The following is a 22,387-nucleotide window of genomic DNA, read 5'->3' as shown; positions in this document are numbered from 1 at the left end:
CCCTGTTTAAGTGCCATGTATAAGTGCACTTTGGTTAATCTGCACTTGTGCCATGTATAAGTGCACTTTGGTTAATCTGCACTTGTGCCATGTATAAGTGCACTTTGGTTAATCTGCACTTCGGTTAAGATGCAATTTGGTTAAGATGCATGCTGCAAATGAAATGCCCCTGCATGAAATGCTGTCCCATAAGCTATATCTACTTATATAGGAAAGCAGAGCTTCAGAACTAGCACCAATTTAAGTTGTTAACTAATTAATCTACAAACTGTGACACATGAGGATGCTAGCAGTGTGGATCTAAGTAAACACTTGGTCAGAAACAGCCATAAAATCAGTGAGGATCAAAGACTTAATTAGTACAGATAAGAACACATGGAAATGCTACAATATAGTTCAGGGATCAAGCAGAGGTGGATGAAATAGAGGATCATATACCATTCAATATTACAGCAGATGAATGAGGGGATATGCAGAACAGCAAGTACTCTGCACAGCTACATATTCACTCTTTCCCATCCACTGTGCAGTCACATCTGGGATACTAACTACTCACTACACCCCCTGATAAATTCTTTGAGGGGTGCAGTTTTCAAAAGGGGCTCAATCCTTCGGGGATTCCACTTTTCTGGTACATTACAGGCTCTACAAACATGACATGGCGTCCAGATGCCAAAGATCTGAATCTGTACTCCAAAAGCCACACAGCGCTGCTTCCCTTCTGTGCCCTGCTGTGCGCCCAAACTGCAGTTTATGCCCCACATGTATGACACTGGTGTACCCCAGATAACGTAAGTAATGCCATATGTGGGTATAAACTGCTGTTTGAGCACAAAGCTTGGAATAAAAGGGAAGGAGTGCTATTTTGGTTTTTGGACATCATGCCACTTTTGCAGAGACCTGGAATACCAGTAAAGTAGAATCCCCTGACATGTGATCCCATTTTGGAAGCATTTTAGAATTGATCCAGGAGTACAGTGAGCATTTTTAACCCCCAAGTGTTGCTAAAATTTATTTTTCCGAAATGAATACGCAGCTGATGGTGAAAGAATAAAATGACAATTTTTCCAGGAATACATCATTTCAGTGTGTAATATGTTGTGGCCGTCTTGTATCAGAGAGGAACGCTTCAAAAACTGTTGAGCCCGGGATACCTGCTTAACAGTGTTTGGAGGGTGTGTCTATAGAAAAATTTTAATTTTCAATATCAGCTGTGCATTCATTTCTGGAAATTAAATGAATGCAACGCTCATATGTTAAAAATGCTCGCTACACCGCCAGATAAATCCCTTAAAGGGTGCAGTTTCCAAAATGGAGTCACATATCAGGGGATTCCACTTTATTGGCAATTCAAGGGTTCTGCAAAAGTGGCATGATATCCAAAAACCGAAATAGTGCTCCTTCTCTTCTGTGCCCGGCTTTGCCCAAACAGCAGTTTATACCCCAAAATGATATTACGTATGTTATCCTGGGTACACCAGAGAGCTATGTGCTTTTGGAGCACAGCTTTGGATTGTTGGTTTTTAGACACCATGTCACATTTGTAGAGACCTTAAAATTTTCCCTACAAAATGGAGTCACTTCTTGGGGAATTTCAATTTACTGGCACCTCCAGGGTCCTGCAAAAACAACATGGCATCCAGGAAGTCCCTCTAAATCTGTACTCCAAAAGATAAAAAGCGCAGAACTCCTTCCCTTTTGTACCCAAGTAGAAGTTTACACCCACATATATAATTTTTTGTACCCGGATAGCCCACTTAATAGTTTTAGCTGTGTCCACAAAGTGAGCACAACATATTCAGCACTGAAATTGCATAAGTCTTTAAAAATATCAATTTTCACTTTGTACATTATTTCCGGGAAGCACTCAGGCTGAAAATGATATCATCTCTTGATAAATTCCTTGAGGGGCATAGTTTCCAAAACAGGTAACTTTTGGGGATTTCTATTGTCCTGGTTCTTTAGGGGCTCTGCAAATGTGACACCTGAAAACTATTTCAGTAAAATCTGCCCTTCAAAAGCCAAATAGCACTCCTCCCATTCTGAGCCCTCCAGCAGGTTGCAGCCTATTTCTCTACCTATCTCCAGTCCTGCTCATGACCGCCCCCCCCCCCCCCTTCCTGGCTTCCCCTTCTGATCAAAGAAGCCATAAACCCAGAGAACTTTCCTGTGAACTGATATATATGTGTTTTCATTGTTTATTTACATGGTGTTCTGTTCTCCATCTATTTTGCATCTAACACTCCATTTCTCTGTGTATATATATGCCTACCTTCAGAAATTGTGTTATACCATCCTGATGAAGGGACCTTTATAGTAGTCCCGAAAGCTCGATATGTCATCAAAAAACTTTTTAAGTTAGCCATTAAAAAAGGTATCAACTACTGAGGACTTCTCTCAAAAAATTTCTTTCATTTCATATCCACTGGCTAACACGGTACAAGGACATTTTTTTTCTTTTACAAAATAGTAGAGATGAGTGAACACTATTCGAAACAGCCGTTTCGAATAGCACGCTCCCATAGAAATGAATGGACGTAGCCAGCACGCGCGGGGGGGGGGGTTAAGCGACCGACCGCCGGCATAGTCGGCGTGACGGCCGCTTCCATTCATTTCTATGGAAGCGTGCTATTCTGAACGGCTGTTCCGAATAGTGTTTGCTCAGCTCTAATGTTTAGCGTTTATTAAATTTTTGTGGAATATCACATCCCGGACCCGTTCCTATTGCCAATGGGACAAGACAGGGGTGCCCTGTCCACTAGCTTTATATACCGATGACTTACACAACTTGACAATCTCAGCAATTTCAAAGTAAACTTTCATAAAACAGAGGTCTTACACATTTCCTTCCAGATGACACATCTAAAACAATTCCAAAGCTCTTTCGCATTCTGCTGGCAATCGGGGGCTATTATATACCTACAGTAGGCATTTGAGGTTTCTCTGATCCAGAAGAGACTCTCTCGCTGAAATCCCTCCTCAACAGTGTACAATATACAATTTAAAGAAATTCAAATGCTCATAATTCTCCTGGTTTGCTTGCATGAACATTGTTAAAATGGACATTTTCTCAGAATTTTTGTATCTGTCCCGGGCAGTCCTGCTCGTTATTGCCATCTTCATACCTGATGACTATCTGTAGACCCTTGTCCAAATTCACATGGGTCTCCTCCAAACCTCATACTAACTTCAAATTTTAGTAAGCCAACTAAAAGGTGTTATAAATGTAGAATAGACAGGATATAAATACAGTCATCATCCAGAGTTACCGTGATAAATCTGGTGTACTGTCAGGATTTCTGTAAGAGATTACACTATTATATCTGGCCCAAAGTCGGGTATTTCAAAGGGGTTCCCATTAGAAAATTTGCTAAATAAATTGGCCTTGGTTGGATAAGAGTGTGGTCTACTTATAGAGAGGCAACTTTCATAAAGAATAAAGGGAGGAAATCAGACACTGAAAATATAAGTCTTTATGAGGGGGTGAATTTCTCAAAGGAGCGATGGCCTGGAGAGGTTTCACTGTATATCGTAGACTAGATGGATATGGATAAGATGGTAAAACACTATAGGCTTAAAAAACAAAACAAACTCCCCCCCAAAAAAAAAAACAAAAAAAAAAAAAAAAAAAAAAACTTCTTGTAACTCCAGGCTAAAGCTAAAGGACTATAAACTTTTATGCCTGGCTAAAGGGAAAAAGAAATGAAAACGCTCCAGGATTTACTCAAAAACTGCATCAAACAATGTCATGAAAATGCAAATGTGATTCCAGTCTAAACATTTTATTTTATTCTTGTTCTGATTGTCAATACAATGAAATTAAGAAAAGAAAGAAAAAAAAAATCTGACTCTTGTGCGAGTTTTGAGATGGGCAGTTGGAGATGACATTTGGTTACAATATTTCCATGTGTAATTATTAAAATGGCGTCTCCGCTTTGTGAATCTTTTGATGGTCACGAAGACTTGATTTCTGAGTAAAACATTTCCCACATTCTGGGCAAGAAAATGGCTTCTCCCCTGTGTGAGTTCTTTGATGTCTAACAAGAGTTGCTTTAACAGAAAAACATTTCCCACATTCTGGACATGTATATGGCTTCTCCCCTGTGTGACTTCTTTGATGTCGAACAAGATATGATTTCTGAGTAAAACATTTCCCACATTCTGGGCATGAATATGGCTTCTCCCCTGTGTGAATTCTTTGATGATTAACAAAACTTGATTTAGAGCTAAAACCTTTCCCACATTCTGAGCATGAAAATCTCTTCTCACCTGTGTGAATTTTTTCATGTTCAACAAGATTTGATTTCTGAGAAAAACATTTCCCACATTCTGAGCATGAATATGGCTTCTCCCCTGTGTGTATTCTCTGATGGTCAACAAGATGAGATTTCTGAATAAAACATTTCCCACATTCTGGGCATGAATATGGCTTCTCCCCTGTGTGAATTCTCTGATGTTTACGAAAATGTGACTTACCCATACAACACTGCCCACATTCTGGGCATGAAAATTCTCCTGTATGAGTTGTGTGATGTTTAACAAGTTTTGATTTATTGATAAAACATTTCCCACATTCTGGACACGAATATGGCTTCTCCCCTGTGTGAATTCTCTGATGTTCAACAAGATTTAATCTAAACTTAAAACATTTCCCACATTCTGTGCATGAATACGGCTTCTCCCCTGTGTGAGTCATTTGATGTGCAACAAGATGTGACTTTGCTGAAAAACATTTCCCACATTCTGGGCATGAAAATGGTTTCTCTCTGGTGTGATGTCTGAGATGTTTAACAAAACTTGATCTAAACTTAAAACATTTCCCACATTCTGGGCATGAATGTGGCTTCTCTGCTGTGTGAGTTCTTTGATGTTCAACAAGACTTGTTTTCTGAGTATAACATTTCCCACATTCTGGGCATGAATATGGCTTCTCTCCTGTGTGAATCTTCAGATGCACAACAAGATGTGATTTCCGAGCAAAACATTTCTCACATTCTAGGCATGAAAATGGCTTCTCCCCTGTGTGACATATCTGATGTTTAACAAGTTCTGATTTAGAGATAAAACATTTCCTACATTCTCGGCATGAAAATGGCTTCTCCCCTTTGTGAATCTTTTGATGTTGAACAAGACTTGATTTCTGAGTGAAACAATTCCCACATTCTGGGCATGAAAATGGATTCTCCCCTGTGTGAGTTCTCTGATGTATAACATTTCTTCTGCAGCTTTCATTTTGCTTAACAGACTGTGATGAATTAGAAGAAACTAGGTCTGAGGGTATATCTGGGGTAATGGTATGTTCTTCATATGGATCTTGTGTGATACCATGATCCTCTGGTTTATGATCTGTAGATATAAGATGTCCCTCTGAGCTCCTGGTACAGTCATCTGACAAGAAGAAAACTGATATTACTATTATTGAATAACATAACCTTATAAGTATATTCCCCACTGAGCTGCCGCTGCCTGAGACGCTTCAGACCGTGTGAAGAAGTGAAGTCAGTGGCACAGGCAGCAAACGACGGCAGCGCGGCCTACTTCATTGGTATTCACTGTGCTGAGACGGAGGTCAGTGATAGTGAATAGTAATGAAGCGGGGCAGGAGATCCCACCACTGCTCTAGGTCACTGTAGAGGTGAACACAATCCATGGCCGCTTAAATATGGCCACTTATGTGGAATAATACTGTAGGATGCCAAAAATCTTACTGTATTACACCCCATACACACAATACAATCCAAACCACATCTGCTGGATTTCCCAGCCTGAACTCACCGCGGATCTGCTGTCCCATACAGTATGTAGTAGGGTCTGTGGAGTCACAAGGAAGCAGGGACTCCTAGATGTCCAGTCCATATTCCTGCTGTCCGTTCTATTCTATACTACATTTATTACCCCCTATAGCGGTATCACATTTATATTCAGGTATTATTAGTATTTTACCTGAATCGGGGAACAACAAATAGTCTAAACAATGTCTGAATAGAATCAGTGACCCTTCTGTGCTTTATATAGTGGTGACTCCTCACCTGGGCGGGTCCCTGTAGGAATGTCCTCCTCACACTCCTCATCACCACTCACATAGGGATCTTCCTTTATTCTCATAGATATAGCATTAATGTCGCTCACATCTTTATCCTGATGGAAAATCTGTGAAACAAATAATGTAAAAGTCACCGGACAAATGGGGAAGTCACAGAGAATGTTCTAGATCATTAATCCGCATGAAGATGAAAGATGTCCTGACAGTAGCTGCAGGTCTGTGAGAAGCCGGATAAACATATTAGATGGCGGCTCAATGACACCGCCCATGTATATAACCATATAATACTGCTGGATACAACAAGACTGACCACAAGGACTTCACAGCCCATCTACACATCATTGGGAATATCTCCATCTATTATAATTCCAAAAAGGGGGCACCCCCACTAGATAGGATAAAACGTAACCTTTATTTATAATATTTTTTTTAAAAAAAAATTAAAATACCCCAACACAGTATTCAGCCCCTATAATTCTTGCAAAGGGCATATGTGTAAGTGTGTCTATCCACTCTACAGATTGAATAAGAGTGAATTATGTTCCTCCCAGACTCACAGGGTGTGTTTTTAACAAATGCTTCACACGTCTCCCTGTGACTGAGATTACACTTGCTGCACACTATATACTATATACCTCTCATCCAGCAAACCAGAGGACAGTCTATAGAGTGTTAACACTGATTAGAATGTGTCGTTTGCATTAACCCCACAATACTATTTGAAGCTGTACGCTGGTGAATAAGGATTTGAGTGTGAAGGCAATGTAGATTAGACACACTATAGGTGTGAAAAACTTGCTGTGATCCTGAACAATAGTCAGCAGTAAACACTGAGGCTCTGGGTTATCAATGAGCTTTAGCTTCAGCCTGAGATTAGGGATCACAGATTAGTGACTACCTATCAGTTTAAATGAACTGCTAGATTGTGGGCTGTGTTTGTGTGTTAATGGGATTTGCTCCACGTTGTAAATATCTACAGACAATAGGGAAGTCTAGTTTATTCAATATCAAGCTGCAGCTATCACACTCAAATCCTTATTCACCAGCGTACAGCTTCAAATAGTATTGTGGGGTTAATGCAAACGACACGTTCTAATCAGTGTTAACACTCTATAGACTGTCCTCTGGTTTGCTGGATGAGAGGTATATAGTATATAGTGTGCAGCAAGTGTAATCTCAGTCACAGGGAGACGTGTGAAGCATTTGTTAGAAACACACCCTGTGAGTCTGGGAGGAACTTAATTCACTCTTATTCAATCTGTAGAGTGGATAGACACACTTACACATATGCCCTTTGCAAGAATTATAGGGGCCGAATACTGTGTTGGGGTATTTTAATTTTTTTAAAAAAATATTATAAATAAAGGTTACGTTTTATCCTATCTAGTGGGGGTGCCCCCTTTTTGGAATTATTGTAAAATTGGCAACCCTTGATCCAGTGTGTTCTAATATCTCCATCTACCTGATCATCCTGTGGAAGAAGAGGACTGGGACATCTCTCCGGTGTTGTCCTCTTACTGGATCTATCTGTAGGAAACACAGACAGGGACTGAATTCATTCTGTATATACAAATAATGGAAGTCCATGTATTGTGAGAAGATGAAAGGCAAATTGCTGGAGTTCCGCTATATCAGCACCATATTCCTGACTTATATGTGGTTCAGTGCAGGTCTGGAATAGGTTTCAGCCCCAGGTCTGGGTCCTGAGGCTTGTTACTTGGCCATAAAACGTTGCAGAGCCTGCACGTCAGGGCAGATTCTGGGATGAAAGTGGGTCTATCATGACACTAAGAGCCTTGTGATACGGTACAGTGGGTTTTTGTTTCTTGATTCGTGTGGTAAGCCACACATATAGTTAGGACTTTCTGTTTAGTTAGCGCTCAGATGAGCAGGATTTTGTTTGATGTTATTTTTCCTGAAGTTAAGTCTGTATTTTATTTTACTCTTTTTGTTTATTTTACTCTTTTTCTTAAATAAACCTCTTTGCTGCAAGATTTGTGTCCCTGTCTCTGACTGGTTGGGTTTTCACCACTGCTTCTACCTTCTACCTTCCTCACAGTATATAATCATGTCTATTACCTGCTGATGTGAGGGGCTGGTGGTCCTCCATCATCACCTCCTTGTACAGATCCTTGTGTCCTTCTAAATACTCCCACTCCTCCATGGAGAAATAGACAGCGACATCCTGACACCTTATAGGAACCTGACAACACAATGATACAGTCATCACCCCGACCCCTCCAGTTACTGTATAATGTCCCAGCATTCCCAGCAGTGTCACCTCTCCAGTCAGCAGCTCCAGCATCTTGTTGGTGAGTTCTAGGAGCTTCTGTTCATTGATCTCCTCCTGTATCAGGGGGTGAGGTGGAGGCCCCAGGATTGGGCTCAGGGTTCCTGCATATCCTTCATACACAGGAGCCTGACAGCGCCCACTAGAGGTCTTCTTCACTACTGTGTAATCCTGGTTATGGGGAGACACATTAATAAATCTCACTACATACATGTCCAGAGTCCATCACCTCTCCAGTCATATCATCTGTTATTACTATAGATAAGAATGATGTAATGATGACATCATCAGAATCTCTCACCTCTCCAGTAAGCTGGTAGATGATCTCTAGGGTGAGATTTAATAGACTTTCCGCCATCTTGTTCCTGTCTCTTTCCATCCTTGATGGATCAATCAGGAATATTCTCTTCTATAGAAGATACTGAGAGGATTCTATATTGTAGGAACCTGAATGGAGAGAAGATGAGACAATGTAATCACTACACGGAATCCCATGGAATAAATAGAAGAGTTGAGTCCCATTATTATCACCACCTCCTACTTCTGACGTCGGCAGCGTGTAGCTCAGGAAGGAAGTGACTTGTTGTGGGCCGGCTTGGTGGGTATATAAGGTGTGTGATAGGCTGAACAGAATCTCATTGTTGTTATTGGAAAGGGGACGATTTATCAGAGTTGCACAAGGGATGATTATTGGCTGTCGGGTCAAGGGTGACAGTATTTCTCCAACAGCGCAGGTTGTGAACTGTTCACGCGCTGCTTTGGTGAAAGTGTATTGTGAGTGAAGAAATGGCGCCATTGGGAATAACCAACATGGAAACTGTGGCGAATCACGTGCCACTGATGTGACAGGTTAAAAGTAGAGATGAGCGAACCAATTCATTACGAGCTGAAGTCATCCCTTACAGCTCATTTTTAACAAAACTGAATATTTTTAACGAATAGTGAACTACTAAAATGCCCTTTGTGACATACAGTACATTGTGCAGTAAACATACTGAGGAGACACATGTCTAAGATATGGGCTGGGGCTCTAGCATCTCCTGTCAGACTTGCAGCCAAAGACATGACATAAGGTTTCAGCAGAGGAGGACAGGGCTATTTTGGGATGTGTTCATACCGAGAGACACTCCGCCTCCTCTGCCAGTGCCACAGCGACAATTAGCCGGAGGACGAGCAGCAGCATCAGCAGCCAGTACAGTATCTGGAACATGAGGAACTAGAAATGTTTCACCTCACAGAACCAACCAGACCACAACAGACACAGACATAACTAGAAGGTTTCTATGTTCCAGCAGATAACTCTGACCCCATGGGATTCTCTGCCAATAGGTTAAAGCAGTGGAAGGAGCCGGCCCAGTCTGCCATGGGAGTTTTCGACCAAGCTCAAGTGTACTGGCTGAGACGGTGTTCAGTGTTGTAACATCTATAACAGGGGTAGGGAACGTACGGCTCTCCAGCTGTTGCAAAACTACAATTCCCAGCATGCATACTGGCTCTGCTGTTCTTGGAACTCCCATGGAAGTGAATGGAGCATGCTGGGAGTTGTAGTTTCACAGCAGCTGGAGAGCCGAAGGTTCCCTACCCCTGATCTATAAGGACCAAATTGTTCACTGACATAGACCGTTATAGACCTGAGCACTAGGAGGCTCACACTAGAAATGAGAAAAGCAGCCTGGGCTATATCCTCCACACAAGCTGTACTTGCCACAAATTGGATCTCAAAGAACCAAAACCTGATGCTGAACAGCCCAGGAGGCTCCAGCAGCTCAAGTAGAATGAACCATCACAGAAGGAGGCAGCAATAACTTTTGTTACAACGAATCCGGCATGGATCAAGGAGAATTGTCACACACCTCCGCATGATACCACAGATTAGAGCTGCCACTATCTGCTGTATAATGTTCCATTTACTGTACTGCTGATGGCTGCTACTCTGAAACAGCTGGACATCACCTCTTGTATCCATCACATTACTCCATACTGTACTCCCCCCCATGTTGTCACAGCTACCACCGCTTCCATCACTCAAGCAGACATGACCTGTGGCCTGGTCCATCACATTCTACTATACCACACTGCCGGTGCCAAGAGGGTTGGTATATAAAACCAAATATAAATTGAAAAAGGTTCCCATGTTAAAATAACCTGCACCATTACATCTTTCAATCACCATCTAACTGCTGTCCTGAAATCAATCCTGCTTCATGCACTACAACTCCCAGCATACTCACTCTGCTTGCTACTATTGTCTTTATAATCTGTTGGTATATTGTAACCACTCTGTAGTAATTACATTAGCTTTGATATCTTTGTCTCCATACTCCGCTACCTCCCCCCTCCTGTTCTTACCTTCCTGTCTTTGATTGTGGCCTGAGTCTATCTGCATTTAGACACACCCCAATTCACACCTGATTTTTTTCTGCCAATATGCTGTCACTCCCTCTCTGAATTTTATCCATGCACCCAATAAAGGATCTATTTTTTAGAAGATTGTTCGTCTACTGATTGGTGAGTGCCCACCCCTACCTTTTCTTTTTTTTGTATAAATGTAAGCCCCCAGGTTATTGCATCTGAAGTGTGTAATCGAAGTGTGCAGATTAGAATTACTGTTGATGTTCTTATACTAGTAAAAAACACTTTTCCGCCTCAAACCAGCCATCCCAGCAAGGAATTCCTCATCTCCCCATCTATCCTACCCCACCATATAACTTTGTCTGCACAGCTACTCACAAACCTTCAGGTTTTTTGCCCCAGACACACACAACCCTCCCGCACCCTCTCCTAGCCACACCTACTGTCCCTCTCCCTGCTACTCCTTACCTCTGGAGACATATCTCCTAGTCCAGGACCACCCCAGCAAACCCCTACATCCAACTCAATTCCCACACCTGGCATCAGAACACAGAACCCCTCAAGTCTTAAACCTATCTCACTCCCTCCTGCCCCTCCCCCTGCCCTTTCTGGTGCACTATGGAACGCTCGCTCAGCATGCAATAAACTAGACTACATCCACGACCTCTTCATTTCAAATGAATTTACATTTCTCTGTATCACAGAAACATGACTGACACCCTCAGACACCGCCTCCCCCACTGCCCTCTCCTATGGGGGTCTGCACTTCTCACACACTCCCCGTCCCAACAATAAACCTGGTGGAGGTGTAGGCGTCCTCCTGTCAGACAACTGCTCATTCACCCCAATCTAGCAGCCACCTGCCCTCACCTCCCCCCCTCCTTTGAAGTGCACTTAGTCCGTATCTACTCACCCTCCAACTAGCCGTCATATACCGACCGCCGGGACCTACCGCTGCCTTCATCGACCACTTCACCACCTGGCTCACACACTTACTATTCACAGGCATCCCCACCATCATGATGGGTGATTTCAACATCCCCATTAACACAGACCACCCCCCGCCTCCAGTCTCCTGTCCCTCACTGCCTCCTTTGGTCTCTCCCAATGGTCCTCCTCTGCACCCACATAAAGGGAGGCACACTAGACCTCATGTTCACCCGCCTCTGCTCTATATGCAGCCTCTCTAACTCTCCATCCACGCTCTCGGACCACAACCTGTTGACATTCTCTGCCCTCTCCAATAAACCCCCCTATCTCTAAACCAACACTCCCCCGCAGAAACCTAAACCGTCTTGACATACGCATGCTCTCAAGCTCTCTCCTACCACTCACTGATATATCCTCACTCCAGGACGCTGATGCCGCTGCTGCCTTCTATAATACCACCATCACCTCAGCCCCTGACTCTGGAAGAAAAGCCACTCCCAGGAGGATTTCCTCAGGTACAAAGAAGCAGTTCTCGCATTTAAGAACGCACTCACCTCCGCAAAACAGGTCTACTTCACCACACTCATATCTGCACTCTCTCGCAATCCCAGGTATTCACCACCTTCATCTCCCTCCTCCGTCCTCCTGCCCCCCCCCTCCGACGTCACTTATCTCAGCTGACGACTTTGCCTCTTACTTCAAAACTAAAACCGACACCATCATAGACAGTCTCACCCTACACCCCCGACAACCCTTCAACCCAACTACTCGCTACTCCTCATCCCTGACCTGTTTCTCCACCATCACTGACGAAAAACTCTCCTCCCTAATCTCTAAATCCCACCTCACCTCCTGCGCACTTGACCCGATCCAGTCACATCTCATCCCCAAACTCACTGAAGTCATTACTCCGGCCCTAACCCATCTCTTCAACCTATCCCTAGCCAATGGACTCTTCCCCTCTGCCTTCAAACAGTCACACCTATACTTAAGAAACCATCCCTCGACCCGTCCTATCCAGCCAACTATCGTCCCATCTCACTGTTCCCATACGCCTCAAGACTTCTTGAGAAACACGTTCACTCCGAACTCTCCTCCTATCTCTCGTCCAACCTGCTCTTTGACAGACTTCAGTCAGGCTTCAGACCCTGTCACTCCACTGAATCTACCCTAACAAAAGTCACTAATGACCTGCTAACCGCCAAGGCCAAGCGCCGTTACTCTGTCCTCCTCCTCCTTGACCTCTCCTCTGCCTTTAATACAGTTGACCACTCCCTCCTGTTAGAAATTCTCTCATCCTTTGGTATCTCAGACCTGGCCCTTTCCTGGATCTCATCATACCTCAACGACCGCACATTCAGCGTCTCCCACTCGCACACCACCTCCTCACCGCGCCCTCTCTCTGTAGGTGTCCCCCAAGGCTCCGTCCTAGAGAGAGAAAGCCCTGGAGACTTCTAAAGTGGTCAGCAATGAGTCCAGACCTGAATCCCATAGAACACCTGTGGGGGGGAGATCTCTTGATGGCAGTTTGGAGAAGGCCCCCTTCACATCTCAGGGACCTGGAGCAGTTTGCCAAAGAAGAATGGTCTAAGATTCCAGCAGAGCTTTGTAAGAAACTCATTGCTGGTTAGCGGAAGCGGTTGTGCGCAGTTATTTTGTCTAAAGGTTGTGCTACCAAGTATTAGGCTGAGGGCGCCAATACTTCTGTCCAGCTCTTTTTTGGAGTTTTGTGTAAAATGATCAATGATTTGACTTTTTTTTTTTTTCATTCTCTTTTGTGTTTTTTCATTGCAAGCAAAATAAAGATATTAATACCAAAGAGTTTGTGCTTGTAATCATTTTCTGGAAGAAACTGAGTATTATCTGACAGAATTGCAGGGGTGCCAATACTTTTGGCCAACACTGTATAGTCCTAGGAGCCCTGACAGTGTCATACACTATGTATTATAGATATATAGTCCTAGGAGTCCTGACAGTGTCATACACTATGTTTTATAGATATATATAGTCCTAGGAGTCCTGACAGTGTCATACACTATGTTTTATAGATATTGTAAGCCAATGGCTGGTCAGGTAACGGAGGGGGTGTACATCTCACCCAGATTACTCAGGTGGGTGAGATGAAAAAACTCCAGAAAGAACATTTCTCAGCAGTTAACTATTGTCTACTGAGGGTTATTTCAAAGTTCCAGTTTTTGGGCTGGATTTTTAGGAATGACAGGTAGGTTGGTAGTGGGACCTGTCATTCCACCCCCCTCTAGTCCACACTTTGGGGATGTTCCGGCAGCGACTCAGCTGCAGAGAGTCTCCTTGTCAAGGAGGCTTAAGAAGTCAGCTCCAGCAGAAGACTTTGGCAGAGTTTGGCTGGAGAGCCAAACGGAGAGGTCATATTTTTGGAGCTGTGTCCTGAATGATTCTCTAGCTTTTGGATTTCTGTTATCCTAGGTGAGGTAACCTATTCTATGTTTAGTTAGAGCCTAGCCGGGCAGGGATTTATTTTTGTATTGTTTCCTTTTGTTGCTGCTCTACCTTTTTTGAGTGAAAATAAACTGTACTATTGTTTTGGACTAAAGAAACTGGACTTGTGTGTCTATGCCACCTCACCTAGCAACCCCAGACCCTGACAACATATATATATATATAGTCCTAGGAGCCCTGACAGTGTCATACACTATATATTATAGATATATAGTCCTAGGAGCCCTGACAGTGTCATACACTATGTATTATAGATATATAGTCCTAGGAGCCCTGACAGTGTCATACACTATGCATTATAGATATATAGTCCTAGGAGCCCTGACAGTGTCATACACTATGCATTATAGATATATAGTCCTAGGAGCCCTGACAGTGTCATACACTATGCATTATAGATATATAGTCCTAGGAGCCCTGACAGTGTCATACACTATGCATTATAGATATATAGTCCTAGGAGCCCTGACAGTGTCATACACTATGCATTATAGATATATAGTCCTAGGAGCCCTGACAGTGTCATACACTATGCATTATAGATATATAGTCCTAGGAGCCCTGACAGTGTCATACACTATGCATTATAGATATATAGTCCTAGGAGCCCTGACAGTGTCATACACTATGCATTATAGATATATAGTCCTAGGAGCCCTGACAGTGTCATACACTATGCATTATAGATATATAGTCCTAGGAGCCCTGACAGTGTCATACACTATGCATTATATATAGTCCTAGGAGCCCTGACAGTGTCATACACTATGTATTATAGATATATAGTCCTAGGAGTCCTGACAGTGTCATACACTATGCATTATAGATATATAGTCCTAGGAGTCCTGACAGTGTCATACACTATGCATTATAGATATATAGTCCTAGGAGTCCTGACAGTGTCATACACTATGTATTATAGATATATAGTCCTAGGAGCCCTGACAGTGTCATACACTATGTATTATAGATATATAGTCCTAGGAGCCCTGACAGTGTCACAAGTGGATCAACACTGATGACAAACATTTCTCCGATTAGCCACGTTTTGGTCTAGGTAATTTATTTATGGCCTTCTCTGGACCTGCTCCTATATGTGTAGGCAATCACAACCGATGCAAATATGAATCCATCACTGCAGATCACATACACCCATATATGTTGATTGTCCTTCCTGGGGCAAATAGAATCTTCCAGCAAGATAATATGACATATCACACAGGAAGAAATAACCTTATCCCAACCACTTTCCTGGTCCTCTAATTCTCCAGCCTAATTGGGCATCTGTGTAACCACCTCGATCATTGTCTTCACACTGCTGACCCTTTCCCATGCACTTTTTAGAATATGTGAGATGAAGTGCAGCCATCATGGCTCCCGTTACCTGAGACAATCTACCTGTCACTCCCAGTTTATCTAGCTGCTGCGTACTTTTCCCCTCACCTGACTTATAAGGCGGAACAAGAGCTCAACACAGGGGAGACAAACACAAATGTTGTCATAGGATATTATTATGGATTGCTATCCGCTAAGGAGGGGGAAGAAACCCTCAAGAAGGTGAGGAAGAGTCCAAAGATACTGAGCTGACACCTGTAAAGATGACACTGACTTTCCCTGCAGCTTCAGTCACAACAAGTGATGGTTCGTCCATCGATCTCTTGGAACAGCCACAACTGTCACAGATAGATCTCCCACATTTCTGTCTGGACTACAATCTACTGGCCATAGAGGTGAAGACACTCGGCCCCTGATATTACCAGCACACTGGAACTAACTGTACAGTCCTCCCTGACCCTGACAGAAGAGGAAGTATTACAGCCTAGTACGCAACGTGCAACAACAAGTGACTAATGCAGAGGAGAAAGTGGCCAACGGGAATCTGTAGGTTTGTGACTTAGTGAAATGAGCAGAATCTTACATGATGGTATAGAGGACGTAGAGAATGGGCCCGGCTGTAGGGACATGAGAGGAATGAGTGTCCCGGAGAATGTTCCATCCAGAGATCTAACACCGATACAGGGAGGACATTATAGTGTGTGGGGGCCACAGGGAGGACATTATAGTGTGTGGGGGCCACGAGGAGGACATTATAGTGTGTTGGGGCCACTGAATGTATGAGAAGGGCTGAGAGCGAGCACTTACCTCCTCGGGTACAGCAGCCGTCTGCTCAGAGGACCTGTGATGATGTCATAGTTGTGGGAGGAGTCACATAATCACATGATCAGGTCCTGCTGTTATCGCTTCCTCTGTGCAGTTGGTTCCAGTCCGTTCACTAGTGATGTGAGGAGATTGGAGTTGCTGGGGGGAGGAGCGATCATTCTAGTGGTTACAGGACAGCAGCTACTGTGCTCTGTAAGGACCTTCTGACTTCAGATGGTCACATGGGATTCTCCAGTCACATGACAGGCTTGTAAGAAGATCCGTCTACACCAGAGGTTCTCAAACTTATTTTGTCTACCGCCCACTTCGAGAATTAATTATTTTCTAGCGCCCCCCCCCCCCCCAATTTCTTTTACTTTACTACATCTTAAGAATCACAATCGCAGTCATTATGTTAATAATTAAATTATGTGTGTCATGTGAAAATAAGACTTTCTGATGAGGGTAATGTAAAACACCATTTTGTAATATTAGGAAAACTTTTATTCATGTTATTAAAACAAACATTTCAATTTTAATTTTAAAACTAATCTAAAGTGAAGGATGAATTTGATGATTTTTAACAAGTTTGTTAATATCAGGCTCGAATTTACTCAAAAACTGCCGTAAGTCACCACGTTCGGTAATCTGCAACCGATTTGTCTTTTTAGTTAGCAACGTTGCCACAGCACTAAATCCACGTTCACACAAATACGATGATGGGAATGCTATCAAGAATCGTTGAACGATGGACCACAATCCAGGGTACAATTGCGGGATTGGCTTTTGTAGCCAAAATTCTTGGTATCCATTTTTGAATTTTATTTTTATTTCCTCGTTCGTTATCAGTTCTATTACCTAGTCGCTAAATTCACTTGTTTTCGTAATATCGTCGAATGACATGACTGGCTGTGACATGATGGCGCGTGCGCTTTTATATGAGGCAGCGGGCGGGCCTAATACTTTCGAGAATGGACTAGAAACTTCTCGCTTCGCATTGGAGCTTACCGCCATCTATGATACAGTTTGACAACTTTTGGACAGGAAATAGTTACTGTCTAGTCCCCTAGATGGCGTTACACGAGGAAACGCGCGTTAAGCGTAAAGGAGCAGTAAAGTTTGTGTTAAAAGCAAAAAAACAATTTTAAAGGGGTAGCCTCATGAAGCTTGATCTGCCTTCTAAGCTGCCTAAAAATCTTCTTTCTTCGTGTTTGCTCTCGTCAATTAGCCCCGCCCCCAAATTAGCATGTAGCTCCGCCCACCACATAGCGTGATCGTATGGGATGACTGAAGGGCCTGTGATGTCATCAACAGGTCATGTAGACTTGGATTTACCTTGTACAGAGTTTCCTAAAGGACCTGGCTCCTCTGCCCACTAGCAGCCTGCTCTATATAATAAAGCTTTATCCTAGTGAACAGAGAGACCAGGTCCTTTAGCCCAGTAGGATTTAGACTGCTTTATATAAGAAAGCAGCACTTATTCCACACCCCCCCCCCCCCCCCTCTATCTCACAGCAGGGAGCTAGGTGATGTGTATGTGATGTGTATGTGTGGTGCAGACACAGGCTGGCTCCGTACACTCAGCCCCCACACAGCAGGGAGCTACGTCATGTGGCTCCCTCAGCAATGAGCAGGGGGCCAGGTGCTAGTGTCCATAATGAAGTGAATAAAGTAAGAGAGTGGACAAACAAATCAGTTTTGCTGAAGCAATGTATTTAGGAAAAGTCTTACATCCACATTAACAAGCAGTATAGATAGAATCATTGTTATTATACCACCCCTTTAAATTAGCCATCGCCCCCCTAAACCGCTTCAACGCCCCCCCAATCTTCTCTGTGCCCTTTACTGCCCCCCTATCGGCCTCCAGCGCCCACAAGGGGGCGTTATCGCCCACTTTGAGAAAGACTGGTCTACATGAAGAAAAGTTGTATCCTGTGCAATGGAGGAAGATGGGAGAGATGTGGGGTGCAGGGTTAATTAGAGGTACCTGATATGGTGCTGTGGGGGTGCCTGTGTGGGCTCCATGTACTGAAGGTAGTGTGTGTGGGGGGGGGTGCATGGGGGTCTCATGAAGAATGGAGGAATCTTTCATATCGGTGTTAGGTTTGCATAAGAGGCGCAAAAAAGAAATTCCTCCATTGGCGGTGCAGAGGTGATTGACAATATGCTTTAGGTTTAAGCCCCACATAGGGGGCCACAGCCAAAAAGCCCTGCGGGAAAAACCTCTGCGGAGACTCATTGCGATCTTACCAAAAGTGCCGGCGATTCTATAGGTATAACTGACACGCTGCGGCTATTACTCTGCGATGTGTGGATAGGATTCGCTAGACTCCTATCCACTTTGCAGGGACTGTAAACACTGCGGTTTTTGCTGTGGTGTTTCTGCCACGTTGGGCTTCAGCCTTAATAGACACATGGGGAGCTGTGGGAAACTTGTTTGGGGGGCTCTAAGCTGTGGAGTGCTTAACACTATGGGGGTGCACTAGAGAGATGTAGAATGTGAGAATTGTGAGGGGGTGCACAGGAAATATATGGCTATTGGTGAAATGCTAGCATTGCGGGGGTAGGCTTATAGGAGCTATCTGGTCACCACAAGGTAACCCCTCCCCGTGGGCATCATGCACAGGGGTGATAAGAGTTGGAGTGTTTTGCACACCAGTCTGCTTAGAATGGCAGGTCTTTGCCACTGGTCAATCCGGTATTTGTGTAGTATGTCTCCATTCATTTTTGCTCTAGTGTAGCATGTCTCCACATTCGAAAAACGCGTTTTACTTAAAAAATATCAGATGATTTTGAGCAAAAAAACTCATAGTAAAGGGAACTGACGAGCAATTTCAGCAATGATGTTGCGAAACGGAGTCTCTCTGCTGCAGTCTCCACCAGTATTCGTAAGTATTTGGATCTAAAGCCATGTATCGCGTTGTTACTAAGCCTGATATTTATACCTACTCTGCACTTTCGCGATGTGGAGAATGACAAGGGACCCCCAAAGCAGGCTTGCTTGGGGGACATATGGCGGCACGGTACCCCAAAATGTGTGGTAAATTAATAAAATATACTTTTTCTCCTCAGGTTCACTCAGGGAAGTAAAGATAGTGTAAGCTGTGCACTGTAATTCTAATTTCCCGCCTTTTTTCACTTACCTCAGCTGATGTGTGGTTCAGGGTCAAAGGTCATCACTAGGCAGATTTCACTGGTCCTTCTGGCAGATGTGGAGAATGTGGAGACAATACTGCACTACGGTACACATTATGTGGAGACGCGTCTAATCATTTTCGCGCGCTTTCGCGATGTGGAGACGCGTCTAATGTGGAGACATGCTACACTAATACCGGTCAATCTATTTCAGTGATTTCAGACCACGAGAGGTGTAGTGCCAAACTGTGAATACCAGGTAACGCTTATTGTGACTGGACAACCCCTTTAACCCCTTAAGGACCAGGCCATTTTTTGGTTTCGCATTTTCGTTTTTCCCTCCTCACATTTCAAGAGCCATAACTTTTTCATTTTTCAGTTCACAGAGTCACATGATGGCTTATTGTTTGCGGGACAAATTGTACTTTGTAATGGCACCATTCAATATGCTGTGCAATGTACTGTGAAGCTGGAAAAAAATTCAGAATGAGGTGAAATTGGAGAAAAAATGCATTTGCGCCATTTTCTTATGGGTTTAATTTTTACAGCATTCACTGTTTGGTATAAATGACATGTTACCTGTGTTCTACGTGTCAGTACGAACGCGGTGATACCAAATTTATATAGTATTTGAAATGTTTTGATACTTTTAAAAAAAATGATAAACTTTGCAAAATAGAAAAAAATTTTTGTGTCATCATGTTCTAACACCTGTAACTTTTTCATATTTCCATGTATGGAGCTGGTTGTGGTGTCTTTTTATGCGGGACAAGATGACGTTTCTATTGATACCATTTGGGGAAAGATCTGATGGTTTGATCACTTTTTATTAAATTTTTTATAGGAGGCAAAGTGTTGAAAAAAACGCTTTTTGGCTGTTTTTATTTTTTTTGCCGCTACGCCGTTCGCAGTACGGGATAAATGTTTTAATATTCTAATAGTTCGGGCATTTTGGAGAGCGGGGATACCTAATATGTTTATGTTTAATGTTCTTTAATTACTTTTATAGCTAATCTAGGGAAAGGGGGGTGATTTGAACTTTTATATTTTTTTTATTTTTTTAATACTTTTAAAAACTTTTTCTTTTCTTCTGTTACATTTATGATCAGACCCCTTAGGTACCTTGAAACCTAGGGAGTCTGATCGCTCATACTATTCACTGCAATACTACAGTATTGCAGTGAATAGGAAAATCGCAGCACTTCTATTAGAGGCTGCCTCTGGCATCGTCTAATAGATCTAGTGCAGAGACAAGCCTGGAAGCCTTCAATAGGCTTCCGGCTGTCATAGCAACCGATCACCGCCCTCATGTGACGTTCAGGAGGGCGGTGATCGGCGAAACATGGCGGCGCCCGTGCTGCCGGCGCCGTTTACACACTGCGGTCACGTTTGACCGCAGTGTGTAAAGGGTTAACAGCAGCGATCGGCTCGGGCACCGACCGCTGCTGTTATTGGCAGGTCCTGGCTGTATGATACAGCCGGCATCTGGCGTGTATGGAGCGAGCTCAGCGTGTGAGCTCGCTCCATACATCCCCATGCGACCCATGACGTACAGTTACGTCAAGGGTCGCTAAGGGGTTAAGGTTCACGGGGAATAGTAACAATGTGGGGGTACATTGGAGGGACATGTCTATTTCTCTGCTGCAGTTAAAGGGGTATTCCCATGTACATAATCCTATCTATATGTGTAGATAATTAAAAGTTAAACATTTTTGCAAATATAAGTAATTAAAAATTCTGCAAAATTTTAAATATTTTCTCTACTATCTGTTGTCTTGATTGGCTGCCAATGGATACGGCCACGAACTCAGAAACTTACTATGGTCTGGGACTTGTCAAAAACCCAGCCATGATTTTCTTATTGTAGATGGGTTACAAGGCAGGGACACTACATGTAGGAGAAGATATCCCGGCCACAATAAGGAAATACTGGCTCATTTTTTGACCTTAGAAAGTTCCTGCACTCATGGTCGTATCCACTGGCAACCAATGAAGACAACAGACTGTGATCACAAGATATTTAGAGGAAATCTTTAAAACGCTCCAAATGTTTTAATTACTTATATTTGCAAAAAGTTAACTTTTAATTCTCTACAAATTTAAAAATGGTTATATTCGTGGGAATACCCCTTTAATGTTCGTTACTGTCATCCTTCAACGGACATTAACAAGGGTAGCCTCAGCTTGCCCTAGGGCTGCTATTACACAGGTGGGTTTTTGATCAGAGTAGAAACAACAGCACATGCGCTAATGTGAATAAAGACCACACGTGTAATGGCACCCTAAGGCCGGCTTCACATGGACACATTTGGCTGTCAGCTTTGGTTCCCAGACCAGGACCCGGACTCCCAGCAGTATAGTTGTTTATGATGCTAGGAGTTCCAGCTTGCTCGTAGCTTCAGTGTCCCATACTGTAAAGTCCGGGTGAAGCCGGCCTAAGGATTGCTAATATGTGAGGTGCCTGGAGGAAGTCATTAAGTAACTCCACTATGGAGATCCTTAAAGGGGTATTCTAGGAATATGCTGTTGAGCTCCACTTCAGAGACATCACATCCGTACGTCACACGGCCATGCTGCATTTCAATCTAATTGCAATGAATGGGGCTGAGCTGCAAAACTAAGCTAGGCTACTATACAGTGTATGGCGCTGTGATTGGTAAGTAGAGAAGAGACCGCAGCAATCAATATCGTAGTCCCAATAATCCCTTTAATTAGCACCTTCATATAACTCTAGGCTGACGCCACACACAATAGGACTGATCTAAGATACAATCAGCACAGATTACTATACAATTGTATAGTGAATGCCAGATCTTACCAGAAATCAGCGTCTTCACTCACGAAACTGCTGTCGATGTTACAAGCCGTGCGGCTTCTGGGTAATACAGCAGTTATCTACTATATATAAGCAGTATACAGTACTCATATTATAAGCCTACATTCACACCACACTGAATAATGGTCATGTCATCACACGGCAGCCTTAAATTCAATGAGGGGATTCACATATCCGGGTCACG

General features: G+C 43.3%; 2 protein-coding genes across 2 annotated transcripts in view; both read right to left on the bottom strand.

Moving 5' to 3' along the window:
- LOC142189984 (uncharacterized) overlaps positions 1-22,387 on the bottom strand; it is a 373,254-nt gene that overhangs the window by 62,433 nt on the left and 288,434 nt on the right. Inside the window, exons 2-3 of the mRNA XM_075262264.1 lie at positions 8,123-8,504; positions 7,506-7,570 (exon numbers count right to left, since the gene is read on the bottom strand). Of these exons, the coding sequence (XP_075118365.1) occupies positions 7,506-7,570; positions 8,123-8,504 (447 nt within the window). The remainder of the gene's footprint in view (positions 1-7,505; positions 7,571-8,122; positions 8,505-22,387) is intronic.
- Positions 3,786-6,259, bottom strand: LOC142190080 (uncharacterized). Its single transcript, XM_075262270.1, has 2 exons — positions 6,030-6,259; positions 3,786-5,388 (listed from the first exon to the last, which is right to left on the bottom strand). The coding sequence occupies exons 1-2, from the start codon at positions 6,103-6,105 to the stop codon at positions 3,917-3,919; spliced, it is 1,548 nt and encodes a 515-aa protein (XP_075118371.1). The 5' UTR covers positions 6,106-6,259; the 3' UTR covers positions 3,786-3,916.

Source organism: Leptodactylus fuscus, chromosome 1 (assembly GCF_031893055.1).
Source record: "Leptodactylus fuscus isolate aLepFus1 chromosome 1, aLepFus1.hap2, whole genome shotgun sequence".
NCBI lineage: Eukaryota > Metazoa > Chordata > Amphibia > Anura > Leptodactylidae > Leptodactylus > Leptodactylus fuscus.
The sequence above is the reverse complement of the archived record's forward strand: the minus strand, read 5'-3'. Positions and strand labels throughout refer to the sequence as shown.

Excerpts from the sequence above, each read along its gene's own strand:
- LOC142190080 (XM_075262270.1), bottom strand. The coding sequence starts at position 6,105 with ATGAGAATAAAGGAAGATCCCTATGTGAGTGGTGATGAGGAGTGTGAG. Across the intron at positions 5,389-6,029 it reads TCCTACAGGGACCCGCCCAG|ATGACTGTACCAGGAGCTCA; the intron begins GTGAGGAGTCAC and ends TCTTCTTGTCAG.